The sequence below is a fragment of the Enhydra lutris genome, unplaced genomic scaffold (assembly GCF_002288905.1).
Source record: "Enhydra lutris kenyoni isolate GAN:26980312 unplaced genomic scaffold, ASM228890v2 scaffoldscaffold6, whole genome shotgun sequence".
NCBI classification, from domain to species: domain Eukaryota; kingdom Metazoa; phylum Chordata; class Mammalia; order Carnivora; family Mustelidae; genus Enhydra; species Enhydra lutris.
Genome location: NW_019154090.1, coordinates 7,824,086 through 7,836,095, shown reverse-complemented (window position 1 = coordinate 7,836,095; position 12,010 = coordinate 7,824,086). Strand labels below are relative to the sequence as shown.

General features: G+C 45.6%; 1 protein-coding gene across 1 annotated transcript; it reads left to right on the top strand.

Moving 5' to 3' along the window:
• Nucleotides 1–200: 200 nt before the first annotated feature.
• Nucleotides 201–11,141, top strand: LOC111141844 (prefoldin subunit 4). The gene is made up of 4 exons (XM_022494682.1): nucleotides 201–252; nucleotides 6,133–6,240; nucleotides 7,470–7,610; nucleotides 10,747–11,141. Exons 1-4 carry the CDS (start codon nucleotides 229–231, stop codon nucleotides 10,876–10,878), a joined length of 405 nt encoding a protein of 134 aa, XP_022350390.1. The 5' UTR covers nucleotides 201–228; the 3' UTR covers nucleotides 10,879–11,141.
• The last annotated feature ends 869 nt before the right edge of the window (nucleotides 11,142–12,010 follow it).

Sequence of the window (12,010 nt, the reverse complement as noted above, 5' to 3'; positions counted from 1 at the left end):
AGGGCGTTGCCTGTGCCTTTAATTGGCATGTACCAAGTCCTTCCAGGACATATTTCCTCCCTGAGTCCCGACCGTTAAGAATCACGGGTCGAAGATGCAGTAGGAAGGGATATGGAGACAGGGTCGTATGCGGGGGGGCGGTCTGGGCCCACAGGGAGCGACGGACGGCCCTGGGCCCGAGCGCGCCCTCGCGGCCCTCCCCGCCGCGCGCCGTAGTCCAGTCCCAAGATGGCGGCCACCATGAAGAAGGCGGTGAGTGGGGCGCTCCGGGTGCGGGATGCTCGGCTAGCGGGCGGGGGTCGGCAGCCGGGGGCCGGGCGTGGGCTGCCTGGGGTGTGCGGCTCTGAAGCCCGGCGTGGGGGCGGGGGCCGAGGCCGCCGGCCCTCAGGGCGGCCCCGCGGCGAGGCCTCCCCGCGCCCTGCTCCCTGGACGTCTTCTCAGGCCCCCGGCCCGCCGAGGCGGGGCACGCGGGCCGGGACCCTCGGGGACCTCTGGGTCGCCTCTCGCGGTGCTGAAGACGGCCGTGGAGAGCCTGAGGACCCCGCGGCTCAGGCCCTGTCGTTGCGGTGTGAGAAGCCGAAGGTCCCATGGGCTGCATTTTCCCTGGCTTGTCATTTAACCTCGCAAGTCGACAAGCAGGGGTGCTGCTGCCTCCGTGCTTTGCAAATGAGGAAGCAGAGGCCCAGAGAGGTGGAGTCACCTGCCCAAGGTCACACAGCTGTAAGGAGCACAGCATCCCCAAGTTATTTGGCCTCGGAGCCCTGGTGTCCAGCTCTGAGCCGCCCACATCCACACTCGATGTCCCTCTGCTTCCAGACGGCAACTCTCTGTACTGAGGGAAGATGACGGGTCAGGGCCGAGAAGCCGTCTGCTTGTTCTCTCTGAGCTCCCGGCGACTTAGCAGAGACGCGGTTTCCTCCCACTTTACAGATGGAGAAACTTAACAGAGCGGTTGGTGGCCTCAAAATGACTCAGCTAATAGCAGAGCTGGAGTTCAAACTCAGGTTTTAATTTTGTTTTTCCCAAAGCCCACCTTTTATCCTACCAAGCAGGCTGAACTCCTGTGGACAGCTTATAACTCACCGGGTCTGCACAGGTGCTTAAAAATACCTGGAGAGAAGAAAAGCAAAATGGTGGAGGGGCAAGGGACTAATAGCATCTGGTAGTAACCGAGGCTTTTCTTTTTCTTGTGTGCTGGGTAGGTACGGGTCTACCAGAGTTGTGTGCCTGTGTTAGTCTTACACCCCGAAACTGCTTTCATCCTTATTTTACAGATGAGACGATGGAAGTACACAGGCAAAGTTAGGTTTAAAGTGGGCACACCCTTTCTGACTCTAGAGCCTGTGTTTTTAACTTGGAGCAGGTCTGACAAAGAGCCCCCTGCCCAGAGGGACTTGCTTTCAGCTTCAAGTTCGCGGCTCTCCTACTCAGCACTTTGCATAGTTTGAGCCCCCTACTTCTGTTGTAGGGTGCGAAAACCGGGACTGGTTCCTGGCAATAACGTGAGCAAATCAGGGTGATGTGCTCACGCCATTGGTCTGTCATCTACAAATTCCTATTGAGTACTGGGGTAGGGCTCGGGGTTAAGGGGATTCAGATGAGTATGAAACTGGGTGAGATTCACCCCACCTCTCTCTTTTGTATTTAAATTGGGCCCTTTGTGAGTGATGGTGTTTCATTCAGTAGATGGGACTAGTTGGACCCCCCCCCCCCCCGCCCCCAGTTTGACAGGTATGCAGACAGAAGTGCGGAGAGATGAAGTAAAGGTTGAGGGAATGGTAGAGAAACGATTTGAACCTTGGACTTGGCAAAACTTTTGATTACCAACGTATTTTCATTCACTAGGCAAACTTCTTGAGCATGTACCGTGGCACAATTTCAGATTTAGGTGATGAGCCGTGGTGAGCAATAATAATGCTTCTACCCCTTATCCTCATAGCGTTGGGGAACTTAAAGTTCTGGGGAAGAGGCAAGTATTACTCGATAGTCACACAGAAAACTAGAATTTCCAGCTCTGCTAAGAACTATGAAAAAAGGACTTGTGACGTGAGGGCTGGATTAAGGTCTGTTTGGTGACCAGAGAACGCGTTCGTGAGAAGGTGTGATCTATATGATGACCTAAGGAGGGGACGGGAACGTTGGAAAGGGAGGAGGCATTCGAGAGGGGGAGGATCACCTACAGAGACCCTGGGTGTTTAAAGAAAGGGTGGCCAGACCGGCGGAGAATCCGGGGAGGTTGAGCCAAGATAGTAAATGAACATATTGAGGGGTGGGTGGCAGCCAGAGCCCGAGAATTTTCTTCCTTATCTTAGTAAGACATTGACATGAGAGAGGCACCAGCCTCCTGCAGGTGTTTTCCAGTGCTGTGCACGATTTCTGATGGGTTAACTGCACATACACTCTGGCCCTCTGCCTGCCCTGGGAGCAAACAGGCATGTCAGTGAGTGAGCATGAATTATGGGGATAGCCTTTTGAGTTTAATAAAAACCGTTTGCAATTTGGAGTACTTCGCGTTTGTAACACATTTACGTCCCAGTGGGTCATGGCTTTTCTGGTGAGAATGTGTAGGTGAGGTGGTTCAGTCCTCTCCTCTCCAAAGGTTTGCTTTCCAAGGATTGGTTCCTGGCCAGCAGAGGACTGTGTTTGATTCTGTCCCTGATCCTGAGTACAAAGGTCCCTCCCCGGAGAGGCCATCTTTGACCCCCTCTATCTAGGAAGCCCCCTTCACTCCTTATCTGCCAGTGTTTGCGACCCTTATACTATTTTGCTTTCCTTATCACGTGTATCATCTTTTTCACCTTGTCTTTTGCCCACCCCCTTCTCTAGAATGTACGCTGCCAGGTCTTCGTGAAGGTTGGCCTGTCGCAGCAGCTCTCTGGAATACGGGGGACGTTTACCAAGTAGTTGTTAAGTGAATGACTGTACTGTGGGCGTGAAAAGTGAATAAAAATACAAAGCAGAATTTCATATCATGGAGACTTGGCAGACATCTTCAAAAAACAAAAATAAAGACAGACTGAAATTGGCCTGAATCTCCTTCTAGGCTTTTAATACACTGATGGACTCCGCTGTCAGTCCACATTCTGCTGGTAATAGCCAAGACCCAGTGGGGCAAGACTGAGTGTGGTTCGCTTTCCTCTTAGAATCCTGTAAGATGCTGAGTCTGAAGAAAAGGGTACAGTCGGGGTCCAGGGAATTTTAATTTCCACTTTGAATCTTGAGCAGTTATATTTCTCCCTGGCCTAGCAGAATTTTCTCTTAGATCTTTGTTCTTCGTCTGTAATGACTTTTTGGTAAACATTGCTCAGGAAAGAAAGCACTTAGCTCTCAGTGACTGAAAGGTGACTCCATCCTCGAGTCCTCATTTCATCTCCCCTGCAACGTGGGATGAACTATCGCCCCCATTTTACAAGTAATAAACCTGAGAAAAAATTGAATAATTTGTCCAAGTTCCTGCTTGCTTGGATGTGAATCCAGTACTATTTCAACCACTCTGTGCTGCGTCAGGAAAGAAACACACACACACACACACACACACCCCTCCTTCCTCTTTGAGTTCTCGTGACTTTGTGAGCAGCTGTGAGTACATCTGGCTTCTCTTAACACAAGAGTCCCTAACCTTTGGGGTGTAGATCCCCTTGAGAATCTGAGAAAAACTGTGAAGACCCTTCCAGAGGAACTACACACAAGACATGCCAGGCTGCACACACGTTCAGTGGGTAAAGGGACTTTCAGTGTCTGCGCATCCCCAGTTAAGAACTAGCCCGGGGCACCTGGGTGGCTCAGTGGGGTAAGCTTCTGCCTTCGGCTCAGGGCATGATCCCAGGGTCCTGGGATCGAGCCCTACATCGGGCACTCTGCTTGGCGGGGAGCCTGCTTCCCCATCCCCCTCTGCCTGCTTTTCTGCCTACTTGTGATCTCTGTCTGTCAAATAAATAAATAAAATCTTTGGGGAAAAAAAAAAAACAAAAAGAACTAGCCCCTCCCCGCCGAAATGAAGCTTCATACAGTGTAGGAGTGTTCCAGAACAGTGAGTGGAAAACAGAAGCCACTGGCGTTAGTCATGGAAGGTGCTGACTTCTCACTTTCTGCTCTAAACAGAACCGTCCTGCGTGGCACACATTTAGCCACGGACTTCACACGCCGACCGTAGCCTGTAATCCCCAGCGAGAAAACCACCGTTAAGGAAACAGACTCCGGGTCCCAAGTACACGCGGGGGGTGCTGTGCGGTGAGGCTAGGAAAGGAAATGCCTGCTTTGGAAAGTTAGGAACAGGTGGCCAAATTCCTCCACAGCTTTTCAGAAACGTGTGTATGTAAGTCTGATCAAGCAGGATTTAATTCAAATTCAGGAAGAATATATTAGTCTCTGTTGTGTGTCAGGCCAGCCTCCTGGTACTTGCTTTCATGGGAGTTACTCTGTTCAAGCCTGAGGATGACAAATGCTTCTATAAATCTATATTTAGGTTTTCAGGGCCTCAGTATTTAAACTCTGCAGACAAGCAGGAACTCTCTAGAGTTCTCTGTTCCTGTTTGCTTCAGAAATTGCTAGTTCTTAGGCAAAAATCACCGGAATGCCAGGATATCTGAATATGGACTTGCCTTTGGTTTCTCTGGTGCAGCGCAGCGTTTCCCAACTTCTAGATTCACAAAGATTACGCACAAGGTTGAACATTCAAAACTATATGTATCGTGATGTAAAGGATTTTTTTCAGGATGTCCTCTGGACCTCTGATGCTGAGCCTGATGCATGTCTAAGTGTTTGTTGTGTGTTGAGAGCCCAGATCAGGGGAGGGCTGAGCTCTGGGTGTCTGGCTTGGTGTTCTGTCCGCTGAGTGCCAGTGAATGATTGACACAACAGGTTGCCTTTCAACCTCTGGAGAAATAAAAGTGTACACCTCTTATGGGACTGGTCATGAGCGATCAGGTGAAGGGGTGAGGCGTGGTTGTTGTAAATCATTGCAAAGAGCAAAAATAGTGTTTGTTGAAGCTTCTCTTTTCTCCTTTACATTATAATCAAGTGCTCTTGTTCTTATTTTATAAACGAGGGGAAACTCTAAGGAGAATCTGGTATTTAATTTTTTTTTTTTTTAAGTATATGGTCCCCCTTTGAGACTGATGAAAGCCAAGGATTTCCTGCTGACTCTTACAAATATGTGTGATTGCGTGCCCACACGCTTTTTCACCTTCAGTGTCTAAGAGCTGGTGGACCTGTCTGGGCTCCTGCGTCAGGTTACCTGGGTGGACATCGAATTCCACCACTTACTGGCTGTGTGACCTTGGGGAAATTCTTTACCCTCTCTGTGCTGTACTTTCTCCATGTGTAAAATGGTGCTACTTCCTAATGATCCTACTTACTAAGATTTATTGGAGGAGTAACAGTGATGATAAGTGCTTAGAAAGTTCTTGATACATAGTAAGAGCTCAATAAATTTTATTTTATGATTTTATAGATACTGTATGTCATCTAAGTACTCTAATTTACAAATTTAATCACTAAAATTTTTAAACATTTGATTTTAATCCTTTTATTGTATATTGTATATACTATATATATTCTTATATATACTATCCTTATTCTTATATGAAGACATGTAACAAGTTCTACATTAAAGAAACATCATTTTTACCATGTGTGGAATATAGCCACTGAAGGGCGTTAACAACCCTCTAGCCAGTATATCATTTGTGTTAAACATTAGAAACTGTCGGATTTCTGATGGCTTCAATAAGCTTATGCAGGTTTTAACTCTAAGAGCAGAAACTGGTATGAAGCTTTTACCAGAACTCACTACCACGTCATTTTTGCTCCCTGGGTTATCTTGATGAAAGAATGTTCTAACTCAAGAAATTCTGCTCTAGGCTAAAGTTGGCTGACTTAATTGTTTATATTTGAAGTGTTTTTGTAGCTTAGGCGTTACTCCATAGACTGTCAGAAGAGATGGCGGATGTATGAACAAATCTTGAGCTTGTGGGGCAAAAACTTACAAAGCCTGTGTTGGTGATTTTCTGTGCCTGTTGTGATTCTTGACTCTATAAGGGCAAATAGTTTACTGAGTTATTTCAGAGAAAAACCTTACCTATAACTTTTCCAGTAAAATTAATTCTGCAAAAAATTAAAATGTTTTTTCAGGCTGCAGAAGATGTCAACGTTACTTTTGAAGATCAACAAAAGATAAACAAATTTGCACGGAACACGAGTAGAATCACAGAGCTGAAGGAGGAAATAGAAGTTAAAAAGGTACTAAAGAAGTGCATCTTATTTAAGAAAAAGGAAAGGTCTTTATACTATAGCTTTTTTTGACAGAGAACGCATGCAAGTGGGGTGTTGGGGGGCAGAGGGAGAGCGAGAATCCTAAGCGGGCTCCATGCTGGGCATGGAGCCCGATATGGGTTTCGATCCCACAAACCCAGGATCACGACCTGAACTGAAATCAAGAGTCAGAGGCTTAACGGACTTGGCCACCCATTTGCCCCATACTAGAGCTTTTTAAAACTGAATTCAGTAATATGTGATTTTGTTTGTCTGGGCTCTTTGTTGCAGATGACGTAATCCAGTCCAGTTAGTTAAAGAGAAAAGACCTTGTTGAAGGGCCGTGTGAGAACTTACAGCTTGTTGAGGGGGTGGGCCTGGGCTGGGGCTCCGGGAGCAGGCCCCAGAGCCGCATCTCCAAGAACGGGGCTGGCGATGGACCTGCTCTTGTTTCCAGGGATCCCAGAGCCTGCTGCCACCTCCGGCAGGGGCCACCCCAGCCCCTGCCCGCTCGCACGTCAGGCCTGTGCCCAGCCTCGCCTCGTGTGACTCTCTGAGCTGAGGTCCAGTTCAAGTGCGGTTGACGGGTGGAATTTATGTTCGTAGCTGCTTTCAGCCCCGCATCGGGCAAGGCTGAGAAACGGCGGTTTGCTCTGTTTCTGTTCTACCCTAGGAAAGCAGAATGCACCAAGTGGCAACCGTTAGGGGAGAAGGACATTTTGAGCGGCCTGCTGTCCCCCACAGGTGCTCGTAGCAGTCTGGAAGTAGCTAGAGGACAATGAGTGAGCTCTTGAGCGCGTCCTTAGGAAACGCCATCTAGAAATGTAAAAAAGTCTTAACACTAGTGTGGTGGTACTTTGTGAAAGGGTCTTTCATAGAGTTGGTGTCCCCAGATTAAATTGGCTTCTTGGAAAAAAATGAAACAAGATGGGATCGGGAGGGAGACAAGCCATAAGAGACTCTTATTCTCACAAAACAAACTGAGGGTTGCTGGGGGCTTGGGGAGTAGGGAGAGGGTGGCTGGGTGATGGACGTTGGGGAGGGTATGTGCTATGGTGAGTGCGGTGAGATGCGTAAGCCTGATGATTCATAGACCTGTACCCCTGGGGCAGATAATACCTTATAGGTTAATAAAAATAATTTTAAAAAATTGGCTTCCTGCCTCTAACAGGGAGTTTTGAGTGTGCTTTTCGTTGCCGTTTGCTTTGTGTTTCTAGAAACAACTCCAGAATTTAGAAGATGCTTGTGAGGACATCATGCTTGCAGATGATGATTGCTTAATGATACCTTATCAAATTGGTGATGTTTTCATTAGCCATTCTCAAGAAGAAACACAGGAAATGTTAGAAGAAGCAAAGGTATGCTGGGTGAGGGAGGCTAACACTCCCATTAGGGTGTACATTTTATAAAGAACCCGCTAATTCCAGGTGTAGGGAAGTAATGTGTGCGAGGTAATAATACTCCATGGGTTTTTACAATGTCCCAGGCGTGGTGTGGAAAGCCTTGCAGGCATGATCTTACCTAATCCTGACAAGGGCTCTGTGAGACACGGACCGTTCGTCCCAATTTAGAATTGAGGGGTAGAGGCTGAGAAAAGTCAGGGGACTTACCAAGGTGACAGAGAGGGAGAGGCTTTTTGACTCCAGAATCCATGCTCTAACTGTGCGGAAACTATAGAATATTATAAGGTAGAAAAGGAAAATCGCCTGTAATCCCATTGCCCAAGGTAATCATCCATAATGAACATTCTCATTGGTTCTTTTATGTTTTCACCTTCTCTTTTCTCTGGATTTGCTTCACATTTTGGTCAGTTAGCCTCCCACCAGAAGTACTTTCTTGTTCTATTTAATGTTCATTTGCCCAGCAAATCTGTATCGGGGGCCTGCTCTGGACCAAGCACACATGCTTTAAAAACATCATTTTTGACGATCGTTGAAGGTCATGCTGGTGGACACCGATTCTGTTCACTGCCTCCTGTTAACATCAATTTGTTTCTAGTATCTTCCTACAGGAACGTTGCAGTGAGCATTCTTACACCCGAGTCTTTTTCACGTTTAGGAAATTCTTTTAAGGAAATAATCAGACAGGTGTCATTATTGGGTCAGAGTATGGGTTTATTGACAACATATGAGGCATTTGAGGGATGCTGTGAAATTAGTTTCCAATTCACACGCCCTCCAACTGTCTATGAAAGGAACAGTCACATTGTGCATGAGAAGCTGATGGCAGTCAAACATTTTCTGATTCTTTTGCACTTTGCTTAATTAATCTGGATGTTACTTAAAGTGTTAGTCTTCCTTCTTCAAATGTCATAGAAAGCAAAAATTCCCCTGAATTAAACCTATATTTAATAAACTGTGGGAAGAACTAACAATTTTACTCCTAAATCTTTCTATGCAGAAACATTGGTGCTTCCCCTTGTGTTTAAATCTTTTCTTCCACAGTAAAATTTTATAATTTTGTTCTTTTTTAACCTTTGTTAAATCTTTTTTAATCTTTGTTCTTTTTATCTTGTGGGAAGTATTTCAAGCTGGTTTATGGTTTTTGTCACAACTGTGGACATGCCGCCCTCCCGTTTCCCTCCCTGCCACAGCTAGTGAAGCTTTATTCATTCATTCATTCATTCATTCATTCCAGAAGTATTTGTTGAGTGCTTACTCTGTCAGGGTCTGCCATGAGCCAGGGCACGGGGAGGACAACGAAATAGGCCTGGTGCCTTCTTGCAGGGAGTAGATGGTGTAATTGCAAAGAGGAACTTCAGCAAGCATAACTAGCAATAGATGGAAGGTGGTTGGGCCTAGAGGTGCTGGAAGAACACAGAGCAGAGGAGTATGCGTGGGCAGGAGGGGCTCCCCAGGAAGGAGACGACTCTACAGCAAGTGGGTGCTTGCCAGCACCGGTGCAGGGGTGGGGGGCAGGAATGGTCGTGTGTAAATGGTCGTAAAAAGATCATGGCACACAAACGTAACTAAGTGAAGTGCTAATTTGCTGCAGATTTGGGAGCATCTGAAAGTGTGGCCCCACCTTGAAGAACTCAGTCGAGTTGATACATTGATGACTTTTGCAGGGGTCAGCAAGCGCTCTGCGTCAGGCCAGACAGCAGCTGTCTCTGGCTTCGGGAACCCCCGGGCTCGGTCACAATCGCCATGGAAGCAGGACGTGTGAATGCATGCCTGTGGCTATGTTCCGGGAAGACCGCACGGGCAAGCATCAGGCTAGGGCTGGCCCGTGGGCCGCAGTATCTGCTCACCCGGCCCTAAGGCGAAGAGGAGCCTTTCAGGAGCTTTGATGAAACGAGTGATACCTGATAGCACTTGTGCTTTTAAGATCATTTTCTTGGCATGCTGTAATTTCACTCATGAACCGGAGAAGTTTTATCTCCTTTCTAATAGTCATACGTCTTATTTCTGTTACTTATAGCTGTGGTTCTCAAGCCTTTAGCATGCATCACAGTCCCCCAGAGGGCTTGTTGAAAATTTCCAAGGAATTTCCAAACCAGGAGGCCTGGAGTGCAGCCCCAGAATTTGTGTTTCTAATGAGTTTCCAAGCAATCTGGGGGCCATACTTTTGAGATTCGTCAGCCCGATTTCTAAGAGTAACACTGTCAATGCTAGGCATTCTTGCCTTCTTCCTGATATTGATGGATATGCCATTTGTGCAACTTCATATTTTTTTGGTCATGTTTAGGAGAAATCCTTTCTTTTCTTTTCTTTTTTTTTTTTTTTCTAAAATTTTATTTATTTATTTGTGTGTGAGAGGGGGAGCAGCAGGCAGAGGGAGAAGCAGGCGCCCGCTGAGCAAGGAGCCCGATGTGGGACTCCATCCCAGGACCCTGAGATCATGACCTGTGCTGAAGGCAGACGCTTAGCCAACTGAGCCAACCAGGCATCCCAAGAAATCCTTTTTTGGATCCTGGCCAGGAAGGAACTTGTGACGTTCCCTGCATTTCACGTGGGCAGCGCTGTTCTGTGTCCCAAACGAGGCCCTTGTTAGCATTCCCTCTCAGAGTAGTTCCAGGGACCTCGCGGTTGTGAAAATTTCTCCCAGATTCTGACTATAAGTTGTTATTCTTAATTATTGGTGGCCGTGTGAGTTTTTATTGTTTCTTCTAGTTTTGTAGTTATTTTTGTGGGAAGTTGGAAGAAGTTGTTAGAAGCCAGGCCTATGATAAAACTGTTTACCGGGAGAGTTTGTATAGAAGTTCTTTCTTTATTAGGGTGTAATGATTTAGGAATTAATTTTCTCTTATCCATTTTGTTTTATAAATCAGCAAAAACCGACGGGCTTGATTTATTCTATAATAAGCAAGTATAAATCATGAATTAAAAATGGCCACATTCAGACTTTTGGTTTAGATTTAATGATCACTGTTATTTAGCCGCCTGTCCCAAGTTTAGAAAGTTTGACCTAAAATTCTTCCCAAATATTATTTCATCCCCAGATGCTCAGAAACCATGCACTGAATAGAATTAAACGATTTTTTTTTTCCCCCAGAAAAATTTGCAAGAAGAAATCGACGCCTTAGAAGCCAGAGTGGAATCAATTCAGCGAGTGTTAGCAGATCTGAAAGTTCAGTTATATGCAAAATTTGGGAGCAACATAAACCTCGAAGCTGATGACAGTTAAACATTTTATAATACTTTTTTTTTAATTTGTTTAATAAACTTGAATATTGTTTAAAATGATAATTTCCCTTCTTCAAATGATATGGAAAGCAAAACTTTCTTTTTTTAAAATTTTCATTTATTTAATGGAAACTTGCCTATTTTCACGTCTTGCTTATTTATTTTATATTTTTAAGAGAAGACAGTATTCATCTATGTATTTTGCATAACGATTCTATCAAGTGTAGGGGCTTTATGTCATGTTATTAAAATCGGTTAAGCAACTTTTTACGTTTCTATATTATCATTTAGAATACGTGTGGCAGTTTTTATGAGAACCTTGAACGGTTGGGTCATACTGTCCATATGTGTCTCTTCCAGTTGCTGTTTGGAGGTGGCAAAAGCACTTTAGAAAGACCCCATCCCGCATCTGTCTCCTCACTCTACCACCAAAACTTCGTGAGATGCTAAAAATAAGTACACGTTGCATTTGTATATACGTAATGCATGTTAGATCGAGACATATTGCACGTGTCTCTTACATATACATCAGTGTCCTGGGTCGTGGTAAAAGAACCAGGCAGTGTTGAGACATGTTGGGGCGTGTTGAGTTTCATGCATAGAGCAGAATGGCGGAATATTTTAGAAACCAAGAAATGTATCAAGAGCAAGAAATATGTAGGGTTTTCTTTATTCTAATTTTTAAACTTCATTGTAGAGCTTTGTAGTTAACTGGGGTTTATACTGATAATGATGTGGAAGTTAAGTAACTACATATTTTTTTTTTAAAGATTTTATCTATTTATTTGACAGACAGAGATCACAAGTAGGCAGAGAGGCAGGCAGAGAGAGGAGGAAGCAGGCTCCCTGCTGAGCAGAGAGCCCGATGCAGGGCTTGATCCCAGGACTCTGGGATCATGACCTGAGCTGAAGGCAGAGGCTTTAACCCACTGAGCCACCCAGGCACCCCAAGCAACTACATATTTAAAGAGTACATTTACCCCCCTACTATTCTCCCCTCTCTGCCCTATACTCGTACACGTTTTGGGATTTGGAAAAACCTAATTTTCTTAACGTTCCAGCAGATGGCACTAATACACCAAAAGATCAAATGGAAGGCTCATAATAAAAAAATGGGCTATTTCTAGGGTTAG

Bases quoted from the DNA above. Each gene is read 5' to 3' on its own strand.
- LOC111141844 (XM_022494682.1), top strand. From the start codon at position 229: ATGGCGGCCACCATGAAGAAGGCG. The intron at 253-6,132 runs GTGAGTGGGGCG...ATGTTTTTTCAG, and splicing joins CGGCCACCATGAAGAAGGCG to GCTGCAGAAGATGTCAACGT. The intron at 7,611-10,746 runs GTATGCTGGGTG...TTTTTCCCCCAG, and splicing joins AAATGTTAGAAGAAGCAAAG to AAAAATTTGCAAGAAGAAAT.